Source organism: Carcharodon carcharias, chromosome 15, assembly GCF_017639515.1.
Source record: "Carcharodon carcharias isolate sCarCar2 chromosome 15, sCarCar2.pri, whole genome shotgun sequence".
Taxonomy (NCBI): Eukaryota; Metazoa; Chordata; class Chondrichthyes; order Lamniformes; family Lamnidae; genus Carcharodon; species Carcharodon carcharias.
The window spans coordinates 35,817,530-35,839,039 of NC_054481.1; the positions used below are offsets into that span (position 1 = coordinate 35,817,530).

Below are 21,510 nucleotides of genomic sequence, written 5' to 3' on the forward strand. Positions count from 1 at the left end.
CCCTGACTCACTTTCTATAGGACCAACGCTCACTTTGTTAACTCTTCTTATTCAAATATCTATAGAAACTCTTCCTATCTGTCTTTATATTTCAGCTAGGGAATATTTCCCTACTTATGAATCTTTTTGTCATTTTTTTCTGTTCTTTATATTCTGTCCAATCTTTTGACCTGCCACCTGTATTTGCACAATTATATGCTTTTTCTTTAAGTTTCAAACTGTCTTTAACTTTTTTAGTTAACCACATGTGGTTAAACATGGATTCTCCCCTTGGAAGTTTTCTTTCTCATTGGAATATATCTATTCTGTGTATCCGGAAATATCCCTTTAAAAGCCTGCCACTGCATCACTATGGACCTATCCCTTAACCTTATTTTCCAGTTCACTCTAGCTAGCTTTACTTTCATGCCCCTATAATTGCCCCCTTAAGTTTAAAATAGTAGCCCTGGACCCACCCACTCTTCTCTCCCTCAAACTGAATGTAAAATTCTTCATATTATGATCACTACTACCTATGAAGTAAGGTGGAAGGAGGCTTGTGTGGGACATGAACATTGGCATAGATTAGTTGGGTTGCATTGCCTGTTTCTGTGCCTGTGTTTGCAAATAAACTGTTTTTAAATCATTTTGTACCTTGAGAGACCTGACTCCAACCTGAAGGTTCAGTTGTTCCTAGCTCTGATTTTTGTGTCTCTGCTTGGCTGATCTCTGATCAATAATTATAAAATTGGTCTTATTGACTCTGGATTACAGAGGAGAAAATCAGACAAGGTTCCCATTTTTGATTGTCCTTGAGTGACTGTGCCTGGAAATTTGGCTGAGGACAGGACTCGACTCTGTTGCGATGCCCAACATGGTAGAATAACTTGTTGGCACTTCCTGCCGAGGCTCATGTAGAAAAATTTGGATGAAGCCCAGAGGCTTTTTGGTGACCCCTGCAAGTATATCCCATGGAGGAACTGATGGTTGAGAGGGAAGAAGAGGAGATTTAAAAAAAAAGTTTCAAAGCAAACTATCCTCCAGACGGCATCTTTGGAACTTTGAACCTCGACACAGTTTTGCAGAAGATTTGACAATCATGTTGTATGAATAATTACTTCTGACTAGCTTTCTGAATGTGTTACATAAATTCCCTATGATTAATATTTTAAAGGAAAAGTTATATGGCTTGAAGTTATTCCATGGGATAACTAATTTTGCACCCTCTGTAAACTTGAGAGGAATTTGAGAAGGCATTAAGCTTTTGCTGCCAGCACCCCACAGTATATTTTCAGGACCTTTAGAATTGTAGTTTGATCCATCTGGATCCTAGCATAGCCACTTTTATTCACATTGGTGCATTCCCTTAAAAACACTGGGCCATTTCTGGTCTGTCTGTTCCACTTAAAATTCTCTTTCATACTGCATCCTTGTGCTGACAACTCCATTTATTAATAAAACAGTGTTTGTCTCTGAGCAGGCCATTGTTTTCACTGGCACAGCTTCATTGCTTATCTTTCATGTGGAAATCTTCCTACTGAAGGAGCTGACAGGAAGAGCACCTCATGGATATTTGCCAGCCAGCTAATGCCATTTTACGTTGTATGACTGCCATAGATTGTTTGGTTGAGTTAGATTGTTCTTCAGGGGGAGGGGGTGGCTTAGTGACATTTTTCACTGGACCAGAGATCCAGCGTAATGCTCTGGGAACCCAGGTTCAAATCGCACCACAGCAGATGGTGACATTATTCTTGAATAAAAAACCTGGAATTAAAAGTCTAATGGTGACCATGAGTCAATTGCCATAAAAACCCATCTGGTTCACTCATGCTCTTTAGGGAAGGAAATCTACCATCCTTACCTGGCCTGGCCTACATGTGACTCCAGACCCACAGCAATGTGATTGACTCTGAAATGCCCTCTGAAATGGCCTAGCAAGCCATTCAGTTGCATCAAACTTGATGGCCTCCCTAATAGCACTGTGGGTGTACCTATGCCGCATGGACTGCAGTGGTTCAAAAAGGCAGCTCACCACCGCCTTCTCAAGGGCAATTAGGGATGGACAATAAATGCTGGCCCAGCCAGTGATGCTTGCATCCCAAGAATGAATAAAAACAACAAAAACTTTGTCGGATTATTTTTATGAAGAGTACAATTGTATTATGAACAAATCACTGGGGCAGCACAATGCCAATCTTTAAGAGGGGTCATTGACACCTGGGTTTACAAACAGGAGTGTAAAATGACATGATCATGTGGCACAATTACATAATTGTGTCACTAATCTTGTTTCCTGTTACAAATTTTAAAAGTTCAAGTCTAAAGTAACATTACAATAAAATGTATTGTTCAAGTTTTAAGCTGTAGGCATTTGTTGCAATGCCAGCTCTTAGTGGTTCTGTTGATAGTACTCCCTCTCCTGAGTCAGACGGCTGTGGATTCAAATTGCATTCCAAAGACTTGAGCACAAAGCTAGGCTGACATCCCCGTGCAGTGCTGAGGGAGTGCTGCACTGTTGGAGGTGCCGTCAATCTGATGTGAAGGCAAATCAAGGCCCCCGTCTGCCCTCTTGGGTGGAAGTAAAAGATCCCAAGGTGCTATTTGAGAACAAGCAGATGGTGGCAATGGGACAAGCAAAGGAACAAAGATGGACTTGGAGGAGCTGTAAAAGGTTCAAGCAGAGGGACAGCAAAGCATTGAAAATCTGGCAAAAAACATAAGGCTCCAGTGGCCTTGGAATATGATGGACAGAGTGTGTAGGGATGATGGAAAGCTCTGTATGGATAGGGGATCCCATCCCACAACATCTCCACTACCAGTGGCTCTGGTGCAGCCAGCCTCCATTGACAGCATCTGTTGTCCAAGAAAGTGAGAGCAGTGGTTAAGATCGAAAGTTGTTAAATGCAACAGAAATACTTGCATTATTAATACTAAATACTTAAAAACTGTATACAGCACTGGTGTATTAGTGAAAAGTCAGCTGCTGGCTGTGGATGGGTTAATGATAGCTTGCACTGTGAGCTACACTCTAGTAAATTAGTGGCCTAAACATTCAGCACTAAGTGTAATTAGTGAGCTCAAACTTCTGCTGCTCTGCTTTAAGCACTCATGGTCTACTGAGAGTAAATGGCCAGTGAGCAATTTATCCTTGCACGGTTGGATAATACCATGATTTGCAGGCTTTAAATGAATGTCAGGTTAAAGGGCATATGGTTGCCATTCCACCACCACCCCCCCGTCCCACTCTACTTTTGTTCTGCAGTAGCAATGCATGTGGTAGTTCACTGGTGTTATGTGCCAATAAGAGAAGAAACAAAAGCATATTACATCATTTTGACAGTAATTTAATTGTAATTTTAAAAAGCATGATAGAAAATACAAGTCAATTCTTTGCAGAGCTATGTATTTTTTTTAAAAAAGCTGACACGCCTGCTCCTCAATTGCACCATGCCTTAAGCAATTTTGTAAAAGAAAATGAAGGGGCTTGTCACCATGGTTTCTGCACACTAGCTTAAGCCATGACAGTCTGTTGTGGAGTTTGTGATTTGGAAACATAATTAATCCTATGTGACCTATGAGGAGAAATAGAGGTTATATCCAATATCACTTAGTCATAATATGGATTTAATGGAAAAATGCTACTGTAGGGTTTAGTGGGATAACATTTGGATTGGTTAGCTAATTTTCCTGACCTTTTGCCAGTTTGGATTTTGATAGGATTCAGATTGATTACCATGGCAACACAATGGTGTACAAAGATCAAATCTGCAAACCCTCTTTGTTATGAATCTTAAAGGCATCAAAAATCAAGATTATGTTGGCATGATTACAGCGTCATATTCTAAAATAAGTTGATGAAAGCAATGGCTGTTATGTTGTGCTAACTGGCAGCCATTTTATTTTATCAGATTCATAAGTTGAGCTATTTCATTATCATAATTACATAATTATACATCCAAAGATTGGGATGTGTTTACAAATTTGCTGGAAGATGCACAAATCTATGTTAGATTTGTTGAAAATAAAACATAGGTATGCTGATGAAAAGGCATCTCTAGCCTTTACCTCCCAATTATACGCGTCCTGCTCCATTTGTTGATCATAACTTTGTGATGTATATCCATAACTAACAGCTACTATCCCAATATTATAAATCTGATTGTCGTAGGCTTTGCCAAGTGCTTTGCCAAATTCTGTTAGTGTTTTTATTTGAAATTATTAAAGCGATTTGGGTTCTCCTACTTATTCAGTGAGTTCATGAACTCAATGAAATTGTCTAACTGAGCTGCACAGATCAGCAAAGTCCCATGTTTGATTCCTGCTCTGTGCTAGAATGCTTTCACTTTGGATGGTGACAGTGCGGAGGTTGTACAGTTGGCCTCAATATTCCAGGCTAGAGAGCAAAGAAAGAAATTAATCAGTCTTCCTGCTAATGATTATAATGCATGTGTCTGTGCATTGAACAAGGTCAGGCATGGGTTATGCTGTGATACCCAAATGATCGCATAGGCAACTGATGTTCATTGGCCAGGTTCACACTTTATAGAGATGTACAGAAAGGCCATTAGTGCCAATGGGACCAGCATGATGGCAGCTGTTTCATTGAAAAAGGGGTGAACAAAGAGGGAAGAAAAATTGGGCAGTGGGGGAAGCCATTAAATCTCTAGGGAAGACTGCTGTGGAGAATTGCAAGGAATTGTTGCTGTACCATTTAAGTGAATGATTTTTCATTCATTTTAATGTTAGTTTTTAAGTATAGAGTATTGTAGCTTGCATAATGAGTAATGATTTCTTCAGTTTTCATAGTAGACATGCACATAGTGCAAATCCATCTTTATCTAGAATAAATATCCTGTTTAAATATATTAGCAGTGCAGAAGATTATCATTAATCTGAGGCTGTGTGGTCCAGTGTCAACCTGACTGATAAAAGTGTTCAGTTCGAGTAGAAGATTTGGTACAGACCATAATAACTATCTCGCCCCATAAACTCCCCATAAACAGAATAAACTCCTCGAGACAGCTTTTACCAGAGTTTAATGGCATTTCCTACCATTTTTCTTATTGCTTTTATTTAACGGTACATTCTCTCGAAGCAAAAAAAGTTGATGGCTAATTACCTAAACCAGTCAGGCATTTACTAAGTGACTAAATGGCAGGAACTCCTGTTTTCCAAGATAAAAGCAAAATACTGCGGAGGCCGGGAATCTGAAATAAAAACAGAAAATGCCGGAAAAACTCAGCAGATCTGGCAGCATCTGTGGAGAGAGAGAGAAAAACAGAGTTAATGTTTCGAGTCCGTATGACTCTTCTAATGTTTTTAAGGACTTGGTTGCTACCCCAATTGATAGAATTGAACTCAGTTTCCAAATGTCTTGGTTCACAAGCGTACATGTTAAAACATTTCCCATTCCAAGAATTAAATGTCAACAAGATATATGATGCCTCATGATAATGCTCTGAGCTGTTGCATAATTTCATAATCTGGCTGCAATCGCTAATGTAAGATTCATTTACCAACTGAGTCATGGGGAGGAGACTAGGTGTGCACCTGACTGGATGGGAATGCATGTCATGTTTCCTTTCAGAAAGTAATAGATCATGGCTGAAGCTGCTTCTTTTGTCAGGGATTGGACTAGGAAAAATTAAAATAATCTTTCTCTTGATTGCCAGCCTCGTTGGTATCCTGGACCTCTTGGTATGTTGTCTGTTGATATACTGGCCTCTAACCATATAGCGAGTTCCATTGAGTTGAGGAAGCATCCCCTCTACATTGGTGGCCTTGTTTGTGGTGGACAAAGTCGTTTTCCCCCAAATAATGAGGCCACTGGAGACTCCCATGTAATTGATTCTGATTTTGACTATTCTCGCAGTTTTCGCCTGCAGTTACAGCAGGGACCCACTGAAACATGCACGTTTTGGGGGTATCTTCCTGTCATTGGTAGGGATGGCACCCACTGATCCTTTCTATATTGTACAGTTGACTTTTTAGTGTTTGGAAACTGAAAGGAATGACGTTTCTCCACTATACCATACAGAATAGGACCCTCACCAGATAAAATCGCATTTACCAATGGCAATTACACCATCTGAAGCCTGATTGTACATCTTGGCCAGAATTTTTAGCTTGGCGTGCAGTCACGCACCCAGCATGCCTGAGTGTGAAATAAAATGCATTGATGTTGGCCGAGCATGCCAATGTCAGCGCGCACTCTTGTGATATTTTGGTCGGTGGGCATGCGATGAAGATGGAGGCGCGCCCGCCATTAATTAAGAGGCCAGTTAAGGCCCTTGAGACACCAATTATCTCTGACTTTACGGGCTAAGTGGACAGACAGGCAGGCCACAATTTCAAAGACCTTATCTACAGGTGGGATAAGAGGGGTCAAGGGGCTTGTAAATGCCAGTAGTTTGTAGGATATAACTTGCTGCTGGTTGCTTGTGTGAACAGGACATCTTTATCTCAATTCGGAGCTGCATTGACAGAAATAAGAGGCTTCAGTTCAGGACTCAGTGTTGTTTTCCAGACCTCCGGAGGATTCATACAGGCCTTCCAGGTATCAGGTAACCTTTCCTTACCCTGGTTATGGGGATTGTGGTCTCCAATGGAGGCACCTCTGAGGAGGAAGAGAGGGGCTGAAGGGAGAGGAGTCCAGGTGTCCCTATTCAGCCTCCAGGGGAGGGACCTTTGGGAGGAGAGGCACAGGGCCAACAGGAAGTCCAAGGTGGAAGGGGCCGCAGAAGATGCCACTATGCTGCTGGCAGTGTTTACAGGTGGCAATGCAGCTACCTCTATGTCCGAGGTGTAATGCCAAAGGAGTTTACGCCTCTCCAGGGGGACAGTGACCTCCATTTGTCAGAGGATCGGCCCTGTGATCAGCTCCGACAGTGTGGATGGACACCCCATGCCAGTGGCTCTGAAGGTCGTAGCGGCCCTCAACTTCTATGCCTCCGGTTCTTTCCAGGGCTTAGTGGGGGACTCTATGGAGTCTCCCAATCAGCTGTCCATAGTTGCATCTAGTTGGTGACAGAAGCTCTGTTCAGGTGGGTATTAACTTTCATTCACTACCACACAGACGAGGCCAGCCAGGCTGAGCAAGCCAGAGGCTTTGCAACCATTGCTGGGTTCCCCCATGTCCAGAGTGCAATTGACTGCACACATGTAGCCATCAAGCCGCCAGATGGGATCCTGCTTTTCTTTGACTTCTGTTGGAATAGGACGACAGGATTGAGTTCAACTGCTGTCTCCCCATCTCGGTCCAAATTGAGATTTGAGTAATGGCCACTTAGATTAGGTACCAGAGAGAGAGAGATTGATAGCCAAGGATTCAGGGACAAAACCCTATGAGTCTTGGTCCCTGCTGGGAGTGCCAGATTTGGGATATAACCTTCATGTGTCAGCAAAAGTGCTCCAGGAGCTGGGGAAGAGAATGATAAAATGGATGTGAAAAGGGAGGAGGAAATACATTCTTTCAAAGCATCTCCTGAAGGCTCAGTCCTTAAATATACTAATGGCACTCTGGCTTATTTCAAATCAGTTTAACTATTGTGTTCACAGCCAGGTGATATGAGATATCTGGGAGCTTATGGTTCTGTCAAATTTTCCTGGATTCACTGTCTAAAGTACTGATTCACGTCAAAATATCGTATCTTAAAACATACACAAGATTTTTACACTCATTTTGCAAGTCAGATGCTGGCTTCAGCATTTAGGTGTTTTAGAATGACATGGTACAAAAAAGTTGAGATCATAAACACATTGGTGTTCTTCATTTTTAAGAGGGATATTTTTTCAAAATGGCGTCCTTTTGTAACCAAAAATGATCGGGGTAGATCTTGACTTTGTGCAATAGATTCAAGCGGTTTTTATTTCCCTTGGAATCAATTGGAAGAGCTGTTAAACAGACTGCTGACTCACTTGACTATTTTACACTCCCACAAAGCCTAAGATCTACCCCGTTCAGTCTCCCTTTAAAGGAATGGTTTGCAGGTCTGTCTCGCTATTCATTGTTGCTCACAAGATGCTAATTGTTTTTCTCTTTGCTTTTCCAGTGGTGCGAGGTCACATTCGAACCGTGGTCCATGATGCAGAGCGGCAGGAGTCCATTGTTAGTGTGAGCACCACCAAAATTTATAGACAGAAGTACACCCTCTTTCACCCGATAGGAAAATATGGAAAATCTTTCGGGGAAGTCAGGACATTCTTAAAGTGTGGCGTGAAACAAGGAGTCGGGAGCTTCATTTTCACTGGCCATGTCCACTTTGGAGAGGCATGGCTCGGGTGCGCGCCTCGCTACAAAGACTTTAAGAGGATCTATGAAGTGGCCAAAGAAGCACATGAGAATCAGTGCGAGATTGAGTCAGACTGATGCTGCTTAACAAACTTTGCTGCTTTTTTAATTGGCAGAAAAGGACTGTAAAACATATGCCGCTACGCTGCCACGGTACATTCGGAATCACATTGTGAAAGAATCCCTGAAGAAAAGGTTTTGGGCAGGGTTGATTCTTTATCCAGTGGGAACAACTGTGGCTGTGCTGGTAACCTCACTGTGCAAAGGACATTGAGAAAGGAACTGTGGGATTGATTTATTGCCCAATGAGAACAATTGTTATTGCACAGGCAGCCTCATATGTGAAGGCCCCTTAGAGAGGATGGGGACTGATTTATTGTACAACATGAACAATTGAGAACGTGCACTCAGTTACACTTTGTGAAGGACCATTTTAGTTGATGAATAAATTTGTAAAAAATGTCATACCTGAACAATTCCCTTTTAACAAGGGGACAATGGAGTACTCCAGAGTAAAATTAGTTTTAAAAACAAATTGTGCGACTGATTCAGCATCCTGATGGAACATTCCACACATAATGTAAAGTGTACAGGCTGCATGATTACATAGGTGCTTATGAAGATCTTTAATCAAAACTAACAACTGGTAACAGAGATTATTGACCTGCAGGATTAATGACTGAAGTTTTAGCACTTGACCAGTGCAAACGAATATTTCTGATCATCCGGCTGAGGTGAAACTCAAAACTAGATAAATGTTCCCTGTTTCAAGAAGAGAATGTTTACTTTGTATATTTTTGTTATATTTATAATTTTATTCGGTGCAACTTTAGAAAGAGGGGACCACAGTCTACAAAATTGGAGTCTCAGTCAGTTAAATATATCAGTTTAAATACTGAAAGCATCAGTATTGATAATAAAAATAACAATGTGTAGCATTGGTAGTTTTATCTCTTTCCATTTAATGTTCCCGTTAACCCCAGAAATCTATTCACATGCTCCCTTAGCACCATGTAACCTCAACTCTTGAACCATAGGTTCACCATTCATCCCATTCAAGGCTCTGGAGTTTATTGCCTTCTTTATGATCAGAAAGCTGTACTCTTGTCTGCACATTCTCTTTGTGATCAGAATAGTAATTGTAGCATCAGCCACTTTCAACATTGATAAAAATATGTTCTTAGTAAACCGGATACCAGGGCACTTCTTGTGCAAAATGAAGAGTGTTTGGCAATGGAGGGAAGGGGGGAATGCACTTCTTTATCGTGGAAACAGGGAAAGACTGAGCTCTGTATTCAGTATTTGAAGTGAAAAATATGAACAGACTAGGGGATTGTGTAAATTTCTGGAGTTTACAAAATGGCCACCACAACCAACCTGTAATATTAAAATACAAATGCCACAATACTTAAAATCTGACTATTTAATTTGAAAGGGATTTAAGGTGTCATATTTGTCAAAACACTATTATGAACTAAACATGGAAAGAGTGATGAAAATGGACCAATATCTTTACTGTGCTTTTGTTATTTCTTAGTACTTTCCTTGGCTTACCATACCATTGTATTGTAGAAACATGGTGCTGCCAACTCTACTCATGTAAAATATTTACTATATTGCCATTCTCAGTGGTCTTAGTTATGTTTGTGTGTCTGCAGCTAGCTTGAGTGTACATAGTGTAAATATTTATGCTAAAAGAAACTCCTAAATTCAATGGCTGGAAAAATTGAGACTTTCTGTGTCTCTATGTATAAATATGGGCTGTAGTTTTGTTCTTAAGAATGTATCTGTTTAAAAAAAATTGTTTTGATTTTACATCTGAAAAGTTTATTAAAATCTGCAACAAATTGTCATTTGCAATAGTGTCATTTGAATTATTTGTGTCACACTACGGCGGACAGAATGGCCACTTTCTGTTCTAAGATTCTGGCTGGGAATAAAAAATGATGGTGACTCAAATAAGAGGACATTTTGGTATAAAAGACATTAATCCTTATCAAGTAGTTCATGTAAATGCCAATGTTTTTAACCACATTGTATAGAGGATATTAATAGATTCACGGTTAACGTGTGAAACATCATTAGAAAAATTACACCATTTTTAAGATAACATATGAAAGGAATATTGTGGGACACATGCTAAATATTAAACTGGACTACATGGGGTAGTTGATTGCTTGAGGAGTTCGCGGACAAAAAATAAATTGTGTCTCTCTTGTAACTGCCTGCCTATTTGTTCCACATTCTGATTCTATCGATTTCCCGCCATCTGCTTTGGCCCCTCTTATGCCTCCGCTTAAGGTCTCTCACGTACGTTCTCTTGCCTGGCCCCATCTTTTTGTGCCTCTGACTCTTGCAGTTATTCTTCTGAAAGGGCAGTGGGGGAGTCGTGAGGTGGGACTTTTAAAGTGATGCATCACGCGGGTGGATTTCAGCACCATGGAAACGGAAAGGGGAACTGTCATCCTGCTCACCTCAATCAATCAGAATAACCGCTGCAGGCCAGTGGAGGACAACAAGCTGATAATGAGCACTTCGAACAGAGTATGTCATGGTAAAAGGCAAACAGCATTGAACCATGTTCTATCTGGATGGAGAGCAGGGTGTGGACTGACTCATCTTGTGTGAGTCAACATTCTCAGCAATCAGTCTGAGGTCAAATACCGCCTCATTGCTGAAATAAGATGTCTTTTGTTTGATAAGTGCATGCTTGGTGAAAGAGTTGCACTGAGCTACCGTGGTTAATTAAGTGAAGATGCATGCGAAGTACATTTGCTGGTACTGTGTGTGAAAAATTTTCGATTAAAATTAGTGTATGTGGCTAACACAGTGGCCAGAATTTCACCCACAGCGGGTTGTCCCGCGGCAAAGCCGGGAAGCCTTTGAAATCTCCATTCACATCGGCGGGACCGGAAAATTCCGGCCAGTGTGTCTAGTCAATCATTTCTGCTGGACAACACTGTGATAGGGAACTGTGGTTGCTACGGAGTATCACCTCGATGGGTCATGGGATTCACCTGTATGTGCCCTTGTGATGAAGAAGTAGTAATATTGATATCAGTACAAATATTATAGAAACGTCTCTTAACTTTCACTCCAGATGTCAATATGTTAAAAGTAGCAACTTAGATCTTGTTACTTTCAGTTTTTACCCTGATATTGGTATGAGACTCCAGTCTGCTCATTAGGGAAAGGAGATTCTGGAGTCCTGTCACTTTTCAATTCCAACGTCACCAATGGCGAAGCAATTGGAATCCGGGAATGCGCAAGAGACCAGAATTAGTGGAGCACAGATATCCTGGAGATTTATGGGACTGGAGAGGATTTCAGAAATAGGGAGGGGGCGAGGCCATGGAGAGATTTGAAAACAAGGATGAAAATTTTAAAATCAGGTTGCTTGACCAGAAGCCAGTGTAGGTCAGCGAGCACAGGGGTATAGGGGAATGGGACTTGCTGTGATTTGCAACTTGGGAAACAGAATTTTGGATGACCTCAAATTTATGGAGGATAGAATCTCAATAAAATAGAAATACATATATGCATGAGGTGGTCACAGACTTGATGCACAAAGCACAAGATCTAGGCTGACTTAATTTTCCAAAAAAAAGCTTTATTCATAAGATTTGTAAAATTCCATTACAAAACAGTTCAAATTGGGCATTACATAAAGTGCAAAACAGTTCAATACAGTATGTGGCACTCTGAGGTGCCTTACTGCACTTACAGCTACAGGTTATATTTACATTATTCACTTCATGCAAACACACAGCCCCAGGGGTTTTACACAGTTTCCAGTCTAGGTTGACACTCCAGTGCAGTACTGAGGGTGTGCTGCATTGTTGGAGATGCTGTTTTCAGATGAGTATTTAAAACTCCTCTGCCATCAGGTGAATGTAAGAGATCCCATGACACTGTTTTGAGGAAGAGGAAGGGAGTGCCCCCTGGTGTCCTGGCCAACATTTATCCCTCTGACACAAAGATAGGTTGGAAAGTAAGTTGTGAAGAGGACTTAAGGAGTCTGCTAAGGGACGTGGATAGGTTAGGTGAGTGGGCAAAGATTTGGCAGGTGGAGTATAATGTGGAAAATGTGAACTTGTCCAGAACAGGAAAGCAGTATATTATTTAAATGGAGAGATTGCAGAACCCTGAGGTACAGAGGGATCTCTGTGTCCTGGGACATGAATCAGGAAAAGGTTAGTATGCAGGTATAGCAAGTGGTTAGGAAGGCGAATGGAATGTTGTTGCTTATTGAACGGGCAATGGAATATAAAAGTTGGGATGTTTTGCTACAGTTGGTGAGACCACAACTAGAGTGCTGTGTACAGTTTTGGCCTCCTTATTTAAGAAAGGATATAAATGCATTAGAAGCAGTTCACAGAATGTTTACTTGACTGATAACTGGGATGGGGGGAGCGGGGTTATCTTATGAGAAAAGGTTGGACATGGGCTTGACCTGTATCCATTGGAGTTTAGAAGACTGAGAAGCGATCTTATTGAAACATAAAAGACCCTGAGGGGACTTGACAGGGTAAATGCTGAAAGGATGTTTTCACTTGTGGGCAGAGATATAGTGCTGCCAGAGTACACCAGAATGCCACTCTGGCACCTCCAACCAGGGCTCAGGGTGCGGAGCGCCAGGATCCCAGGGAGGAGAGGCTGGGTCTGAGGTCTGGGAATGAGACACTGCAGAGCCCCAGGTCAGGAAGTGGGGTGGGGAGGGAAAGAAGCTGACAGCTGCGTAAAAGAGAGATGGGAGAATTAGTGTGTGTGTGTGTGTGTGTGTGTGTGTAAGATTATATGTGGGAATGAGAGAGTGAGTGTGTGTTTGTGGGAGTGAGAGAGAATGCGCATGTGTGAGTGAGAGAGTGAGTTTATGTGTGTGTGAGAGTGTGTGTGTGAATGAGAGTATGTGTGAGTGAATGAGTTTGTGTGTGTTTGAGAGAGTGCATCTGTGTGGAAGTGAGAGAGTGTGTGAGTGTGTGTGTGAGTGAGAGTCAGTGTGTGCCTGTGTGAATGAGAGCGTGGGTTTGCGAATTTGAGAGAACGAGTGAGGGAGTGTGTGCGTTTGTGTGTGAGCAAGAAGGTGTGTGTGTGTGAGTGAGAGAGTGAGTTTGCATGGGGAGTTAGAGAAAGTGAGTGTTCATGTGAGTGAGAGAGTATGTGTGTGTGCGAATGTGTGAGTGAGAGAGGGAATCTGTGTGTGTGTGTGTGTGTGTGTGTGTGTGTAAGAGGGTGAGTGAGAGAGTGTGTGTGTGTTTGTGTGTGTGTGTGTGTGTGGAGGAGGAGGAAGGGGGGAATGAAAGAGAGTGAGAGTTGATTGTGTGTCTGCCTTACTCCCAGTCTCAGGTTTCCACTTACCCTCATCACCACACACCAACACATTGACACACCCAGTGAGTGAGGGTGAGTGAGTAAGCACCCTGAGACTGGGAGTGAGCCTGACACACACTGACCCTCTCACCCTCTGGGCATTTTTTATTAGCTATTCGTTTTTTAACTTAACAACTTATTACTGTGACATCGCTTTATTTTTGCTCAACAATTATTTAATTTCTTAATATCTCAATTTTTTATTTTGAAATTCAGTTTAATGTTGTGCCGAACTTATCTTCCTGATATTTGCTCATTGGACACTTTAGGGAGAAAAAAAAATGGACACGTGTCCACCCCCCAACCCAAGCAAAAAGGTTGGACAAGCCTGTTTTAAACTGAGTTCTCATAATCCACGCTGAACAGCCAGAGCTTCAGACCTGACAGACCGGCTTAAAAAAATCAGAGCTTTCAGGCCAAGAATCCTGGTGTTTTGAAGCTGGGGTCAGGTCAAAGTCACTCAGTGCTGCACTGCTGCTGGGGAGGTTGGGGTTTGGGGAGTGACTGGGCCGGGGGTCTGGGGAGGGGGTGGGGGGGCTGGGGTAGAAAGGGGGATTCAAAGGGTTGGGGTTGTGGAGGGGGGTGGAGAGGGGAGGGGGTGGGGGGCTGGGGTAGAAAGGGGGATTCAAAGGGATGGGGTTGTGGAGGGGGGTGGAGAGGGGACGTTGGGCTGGGGAAGGGGGTGTTGGGCAGGTTGAGGGGAGGGTTGGGAGGAGAGTGGAGGGGGTCAGGTTGGAGGGAAAGGTTGCAGGGTGGGGAGAGGGAGGGGGTGCTGGGGGAGGGGAGTGAGGCGTTGGGGAGTAAAAACAGAAAATGCTGGAAAAGCTCCATAGGTCTGGCAGCATCTGTGGAGACAGAAACGGAGTTAACGTTTCGAGTCTGTATGACTCTTGATCAGAGGGTTTTGGGAGGGTGGGGGATTGGAGGTGGGGCAGGTTGTCAGTGGGGAGTGAGAAAGAGGCTGGTGGCAGTTGGGGCACTAATATTTTTCACTTAAAAAGCAGTTTTACTGACTTTTGGGGACTCCAATGATTAAACATAAGAAAACAATGTAATAGTAGATTTAGAAATGATATGGCCAACTCATTTTCGTGAGCTCCGGCATCTCAAAATTTCGCACTACACCCCTGCTTGTGGGAGAGACTAGAACTAGGGGGCACAGTTTAAAGATAAGATGTTCTCCATTTAAGATGGAGATGAGGAGAAATTTTATCCTCTCAGGGGGTCGTGAACCTTTGGAATTCTCTTCACTAGAGAGCAGAGGGGGCAGGGTCAATGAATATTTTTAAGACAGAGGTAGATAGATTCTTGACTAACAAGGGAGTCAAAGGTTATCGGGAGTTATTGGCGGAATGTTGAGTTGAGGCCACAATCAGATCAACCATGATCTAGCGGAATAGCGGAGCAGGCTTGAGGGGCCAAATGGCCTGCTCCAGCTCCTAATTTGTATGTTCATATGTGTGTTCTCAGCCAACATTGCTAAAAAAAAAATGTGGCCATTATCTCATTGTTATTTGTTGGACTTTGCTTTCTGCAAATTGGCTGTTGTGTTTCTGACATTACAACACCCCAAAAGTATTTCATTGGCTGTGAATTACCTTATGATGTCCTGAGGTGTTGAACGATGCTATATAAGTGCAAATCTTTCTCCTTCCTCAAGCTCATACACCGAGATGATGGTATTTAACCTTCTACATCCAAATCAGCAATACGCCAGCTTTATACCTCTCATCTCCAAAGGCAAGGATGTGACAATAAACATAAAGCTTGATCATTATGGAAATACAGACACAGTATATCATTGTTACATGAAGAAAACACCATTTTTGAAGCAGCCAAAAGTCCATTTAGCCTTTTGACTCATGTTACTCAGTAGCTGCCTGATGTAATACAGCATCCCAGTTACATTAGACACCAGGGGAAAGATCTCCCAGAAGTCATGGCCAAACATTTCACTCTGTCAAAGTATCTGTTTTGCATCATCCATGACATGACATTGTTCTGTGAAATTTCCATCAAACACAAGGCTTCAAAGGAAGTGACTTAGTAATAGTCATGACACTGACAGCAGTGTTTACTCAAACACTGAGAAAATATCAGCATTGACAAAAGCCCCTTTCACCATTAATTTTACTTCTTTCCACTGAATCCAGTCCCAAATGTCTTCCCTGAAGCCTTCTCTTCGGTTCAACATTTTCAGTTCTTTCCGACATCAATAACTGTGAAGCAGGAGAGGGAATATAAAGTACTTCACAGCCAATGAAATATTTTTGGGGTATTGTAATGTTGGAAACACAACAGCCAATTTGCAGAAAGCAATTAGTCAGCAGTGGTGCCCTTTTTATAGTCCCTTATACACAGCCCCTGGCTTTTTCACTACACGTAACGACCACTGGAGCAGGAATTTCTTTTGTCTCCTACATTGTTCAGTCTATATATCCCCTCAAGCTGAGGTGTTAGCCAAAATGCCATAGCCATTTCAATCCCTCCTCAGGCAAGTCAGTCTCCTCTTTACCCTACTGCACAATATGTGCTGCAGTGAATTCCTTTCCACCTGGTCTTTTACTTGCCCTGGTTATTTTATACACATCTTACAGAAGGTAACTCTTACTTCCTTGATCTAAACTGTTGAACTCCATGTTTAGTCCAGAAGGCTGTAACAAGCCTAACTGAAGGTCAGACATGTCAGTGTGAGAGCAAGGTAGAGAGTTGAAATGACAGGCCAGATGACTTGGGGTCTGAGAATGTGGTGGAGACAGGTTAAATTGAGACATTCAAGAGGGAAATAATTATTAACTGCAAAGGAAGAATGTGCAGCACTATGCGGAGAAGGTGGGGGAGTGGCATCAGGTAAATTGCTTTTTCGGAGAGCCAGCACAGACATAATGGGCCAAATGGCCTCTGTCTGCGCTGTAACTATTCTGCGATGCTGTGATTACCTCTTCTAAATTATGGATTGACAATAGCTTGTGGTTCTTATATTGTAATACATTTGCTTTTAGTTCCATGGTAGTTTGTCAGCTTGTAACAGCTTATTTTTATTTCATGGTTAATTCTCTGAACTGTGACGAGTTGGCTCTCTAGGTTCTGTCTCAGTGATATGCAACTTACTTACCAAATGCATTGAAATTTAGTTTCTCATTTGCTTCCTCCTTTTTGCAAGTTTCTGTGTATCTGAACATTTTTGTTTATTTGTTCACGGGATGTGGGCATCACTGGCAAGGCCAACATTTATTGCCCGTCCCTAATTGCCCTTGAGATTGACAAAGAATAGCCCAAAAATAGAAACTAGAGACCAAATGGCAGAAATCTAGCCAAGTACAATCCAGCCACAGATAGAGGCACCACATATAACACTGCAAAATCTTGGTGAGTTCCTCCCTGCCCAAGTCAGTCTAATACTTGTTCAGCTGAGCCTTTTATCTGGGATTAGAAAACTACAATAACTAAAACAATGCGACAGCTGGAAGCACAGACTTTGAGGACAATCACCAACTCGAACTGAACAAAACTAACCCATAATGTATATAATATATATATAATACATACGCATCTACTCAATTGCTAAACTTATGGTACACTTTCTAGAAATGCAAAATTTTCAGATGCTTAGCTTATTTCGTAATTTAAAAATTCACTACTGACCCACACACATTTAGCATATTACATCCTTTCATCTAGAGGTTCTTTTTATCTAATAATATTATAGTTACTTACATACTAATTGTTAGTGCTGTACTTTGATAAGTCACTATTCTTGGGAACTATTCAGCACATCTTACAGAAGGTAACTCTTACTTCCTTGATCTAAACTGTTGAACTCCATGTTTAGTCCAGAAGGCTGTAACAAGCCTAATTGAAGGTCAGACATGTCAGTGTGAGAGCAAGGTAGAGAGTTGAAATGACAGGCCAGATGACTTGGGGTCTGAGAATGTGGTGGAGACAGGTTAAATTGAGACATTCAAGAGCATTCAACTGCACTACCCCTCCTCTGATGACCCTCCCAATCCCCCTCTCTGCAACTCCTACACACATCCAGCTGTTCATGGACCAGTTCACAATCTTTCTCTCCTCAAAGCTGCTATGGTCAGAGTTATCCTGGCCACTGTATACTTAGCAGGGAACTCTTTTGAAAACAGGAACTCCAGCTTAGCGTGTGCAGCAGCCAGACTCACTGCAGGAATAGTGCTGTGGAGAGACAGGCCTTGGTCAAACCCATTAGAAGCCAGAACCATTTCAGAGCAGCATGGGGAACAATGGATAGCAATAAGGGGGTAAAGTGGATGAGTTGATGGGAGAAATGGATGGTGATAAAGCAGAGAGGGAAAGTTTAAACGAAGGTAACGCGGAAAAGGACAGGAGTTGGAGGCAGCACTTTAGGTTGGGGGAAGAAGGAGAATGCCAACATCAACCAACAGAGAGCATGCAGAGATGACGTGAGATCCTTGATCCCCCTCAAAACAGAGCAGCCATTTCATGTCTTCACTAGTTGGATTTCTTCCTTTAGAAAATTGTGTTAACTTAGAGCCTTAAGTTACAAAGCAAATTTCACCCATCACATGATTAATCAGAATTATTCTCGAGAAATCAACATGTTGAGTGACTGCATCATCTTTTCTGCAGCTGTTGCTCAATGCCACATTTCACAATCAGTGAATACGTCATACAAAAGATTTGGCGATTGCGCCCTGTTTAAATCCGGAACAAAGCAAGGTGAATTCAGATTAGTTTAAAAAAGCCACTGACTGAAAGCATTGACAATGTGTATTGAAGTCAGATAGGTGAGTTTATGGAATGTCAAAGTGTGTACCCAAACGAACAGGACGGATTCATTGGCTCATCTTGGGTCTGTTAGCTTGGATAGCTCCCACTCAGTTTGAGATAACCCACATTCCAAAGGAGAAGGAACAGCAGCTAGCTTTAGGCCATCTGGAAAATCATTGACTAGGGAGTGAGTCAATGGGTGGGATTTTCCCCTCAGTACACTAAGTGTGGTGGCGGGCGTGAAAATTTGTGTTTTACCTGCCGGTTGCATTGGCGGTTTTCATGCCATTTTGTCCGCTACCCACATCAGTAATCATGCATGAACAGGAAATTGAGGAACATCGAGCAATCAAGCTGGTTGGAGAAGATGTGGGCCATGCCTGAGGTGAGGTGAAGTGGGCAGTACACACCCAAGTGAGGATTCTGCACCAGCTCATCCCTCAGAGTACCATGCTGTGAGTGCATTGCTCTGTTTTAGAGTCACCTGCCATACACTAATTATCTCTCCTTTCTTTCATAGCCACCTCTGGGAAGCGCCCGATGGCATCCACAAGCCTCAGCTCCAGCCCCAAGGACACCTCGAATGAGGAACCAGAGGAGAGCACCACTGAAGACCCATCACAGTGCTCACTCACACCCTCCACCAACACAGAAACACACACCTCGGTGGGACCTAGTTCTAGAGCAGCTTCGGGGTCACAACCTGGTGAGCACAGCAGGTGGAGGCAGGGACATCCGAGGTCACCAGCACTCGGAGGACTGCTGGAGGCCAGGCTTCTGTGAGTCCGAGTCAGGTGACGAGCCTTTGGACTTGGTCCTAAATCAGTTGGTGGAGCTGCAGCGACAATCACAGAAACATCAGGAAGGGATGTCAGCTGCATCCCTCAGATTGTGATGGATGATGGAGGTGTCGGTCTGTGTTCATAACAGTGTCGGCATGCCAACGCACTGAGGGCAACACTGGTAGGATGGTGGCCGCCATCGATACCTTGGTTCAGGACATCGGCCTGCTGTGACACTTCATTGCTGTAGTCATTGGTGGCATCTTGATCTCACTCCAGCTGCCCCTCCTCCTCAAGGAGTCAGCCAAGGGCCCTCAGGTACCCATAGGGAGGAGACCAGCAGCTGGATACCCTGGGGCCATTCACCTAGGTGACTCCGGGACTGCTCGGCTGATCCCAATCTCCTCTTCCTGTGACCCCATCACCTCCAGCTCCACCGAGGAGGGTGCACCTGTCCCACAGCAGGACACTCAAAGCAGGCTGGGGCCCTCCAGGTCTCAGCACTCCAGAGGACACCCACCAAAGTCATCACAGATACTAGGGTGTCACAGTCAGCTGGCTGCCTCCACCTCCACTGTGGATGTCAGGGAATCACCAAGATGTAGCAGCAGGGTTAGGAAAGTTAAAAAAGTTTTGGTGGCATGGGTGTTCACAACATGTACATAATGTACACAAATATAAATAGAATCGCACCCATTTCACACTCCCTCTTGTGTAAGCCTCCTTCTTATGATGAGCTGTTTTGCTGCCTATCAGGTGAGATACCATGGTCCCTCCCCACTTATCGCAGGTGTCACTATCATGGGCCTCTTGTCTATGTTGTGTGCTTCCATATCACCACAGTGTGTGTCCCTTTTGCACATTATTCTCAACATCAGTGATGTCTCGACCTTAATGTTAAGTGTGCTTGTGGAATGAACCTTGTTCATTTGCGTTGCAGGGTCATGTCATCTTTATTCTTGGCTGTGTAAGATTGAGGCAGAGGTGTTCCCCTGTCTTGTCTGCACTCTTGAAAGGTGAATGTGTATTGTACAAGGAGAGATGTGTTAATGCATGGGGAAGGGTCATAAGTCATGCAACTCCATGTGCTTCCAGCAAGCTGCAAGGCTTTCATGCTATGACCCATGCTCAGAGCTCGTGTACGCTCCTGTCAGCCAACCACGTTTCTGACTTTCCGAGTGTACATCTGCTAAGCTCCCAATAAGTGGGAGAAATTTGCCACCTCAAGGTGCTGAAGCTCTGTCCCCTCAGCCACATCATTTCCCTACAAACCTACAACTGTGAGTGTTTCTCAACCTGTAATTGTCTGGGTTGCAGCCACAAGGCTCTCGTCACAATGTTGGGATGCAGTGCTGTCCGTCCCATCACCTAAACACTCGCTGAGATGAGTGATGCTCGTCGCAAATGGTGATTTTTGGCATACAGAAGAGCCTTTGAGCATTCTCCGGAAGTGCACATCGTAGCGTTAAGCAATGGCGATGGGAATAATGGGATAAGAGTGTAGATGTACTGACACTGAAGACTGCTCTTTATTAGCAATGACTCGTGACCTTGAGGGCTTCATGGTATTTACGAATTTTGGAGTTTGCAAGGACCGGGTCTGGCCATGAGGGAACAATGTGGGAGGAGACTAGTGTAGAAATTGCAGGGGTCCTGGCAGAAATATTTAAAATGTCCTTAGCCACGGATGAGGTGCCGGAGGATTGGAGGGTAGCTCATGTTGTTCCGTTGTTTAAAAAAGGCTCCAAAAATAAACCAGGTAATTACAGGCCAGTGAGCCTGACGTCAGTAGTGGGTAAATTATTGGAAGGTGTTCTGAGAGATCGGATATACAATTATTTGAACAGCCAAGGGCTATTTAAGGATAGTCAGCATGGCTTTGTGCATGGTAGGTTGTGTTTAATGAACCTTGTAGAGTTTTTCGAGGAGGTTACCAAGAAAGTAGATGAAGGAAAGGCTGTGGATGTTGTCTACATGGACTTTAGTAAGGCCTTTGACAAGGTCCCACATGGGAGGTTAGTTCAGAAGGTTCAGACACTTGGTATCCATGGAGAGGTTGTAAACTGGATTCGAAATTTGCTTTGTGGGAGAAGACAGAGAGTGGTAGTGGATGATTGCTTCTCAGACTGGAGGTCTGTGACTAGTGTTGTGCCTCAGGGATCTGTGCTGGGACCATTGTTGTTTGTTGTCTTTGTCAATGATTTGGATGATAATGTGGTAAATTGGATCAGCAAGTTTGCTGATGACACTAAGATTGGAGGCGTTGTGGACAGCGAGGAAGGCTTTCAAAGCTTGCAGAGGGATCTGGACCAACTGGAAAAATGG

At 43.1% G+C, this 21,510-nt stretch overlaps 1 protein-coding gene across 1 annotated transcript in view; it reads left to right on the plus strand.

The window, feature by feature from the left end:
* metrn (meteorin, glial cell differentiation regulator) overlaps window positions 1–10,126 on the plus strand; it is a 51,196-nt gene extending 41,070 nt beyond the window's left edge. The window contains exon 4 of the mRNA XM_041206544.1: window positions 8,031–10,126. Coding sequence (XP_041062478.1) covers window positions 8,031–8,347 — 317 coding nt within the window. The 3' untranslated portion in view covers window positions 8,348–10,126. The remainder of the gene's footprint in view (window positions 1–8,030) is intronic.
* Window positions 10,127–21,510: the final 11,384 nt, after the last annotated feature.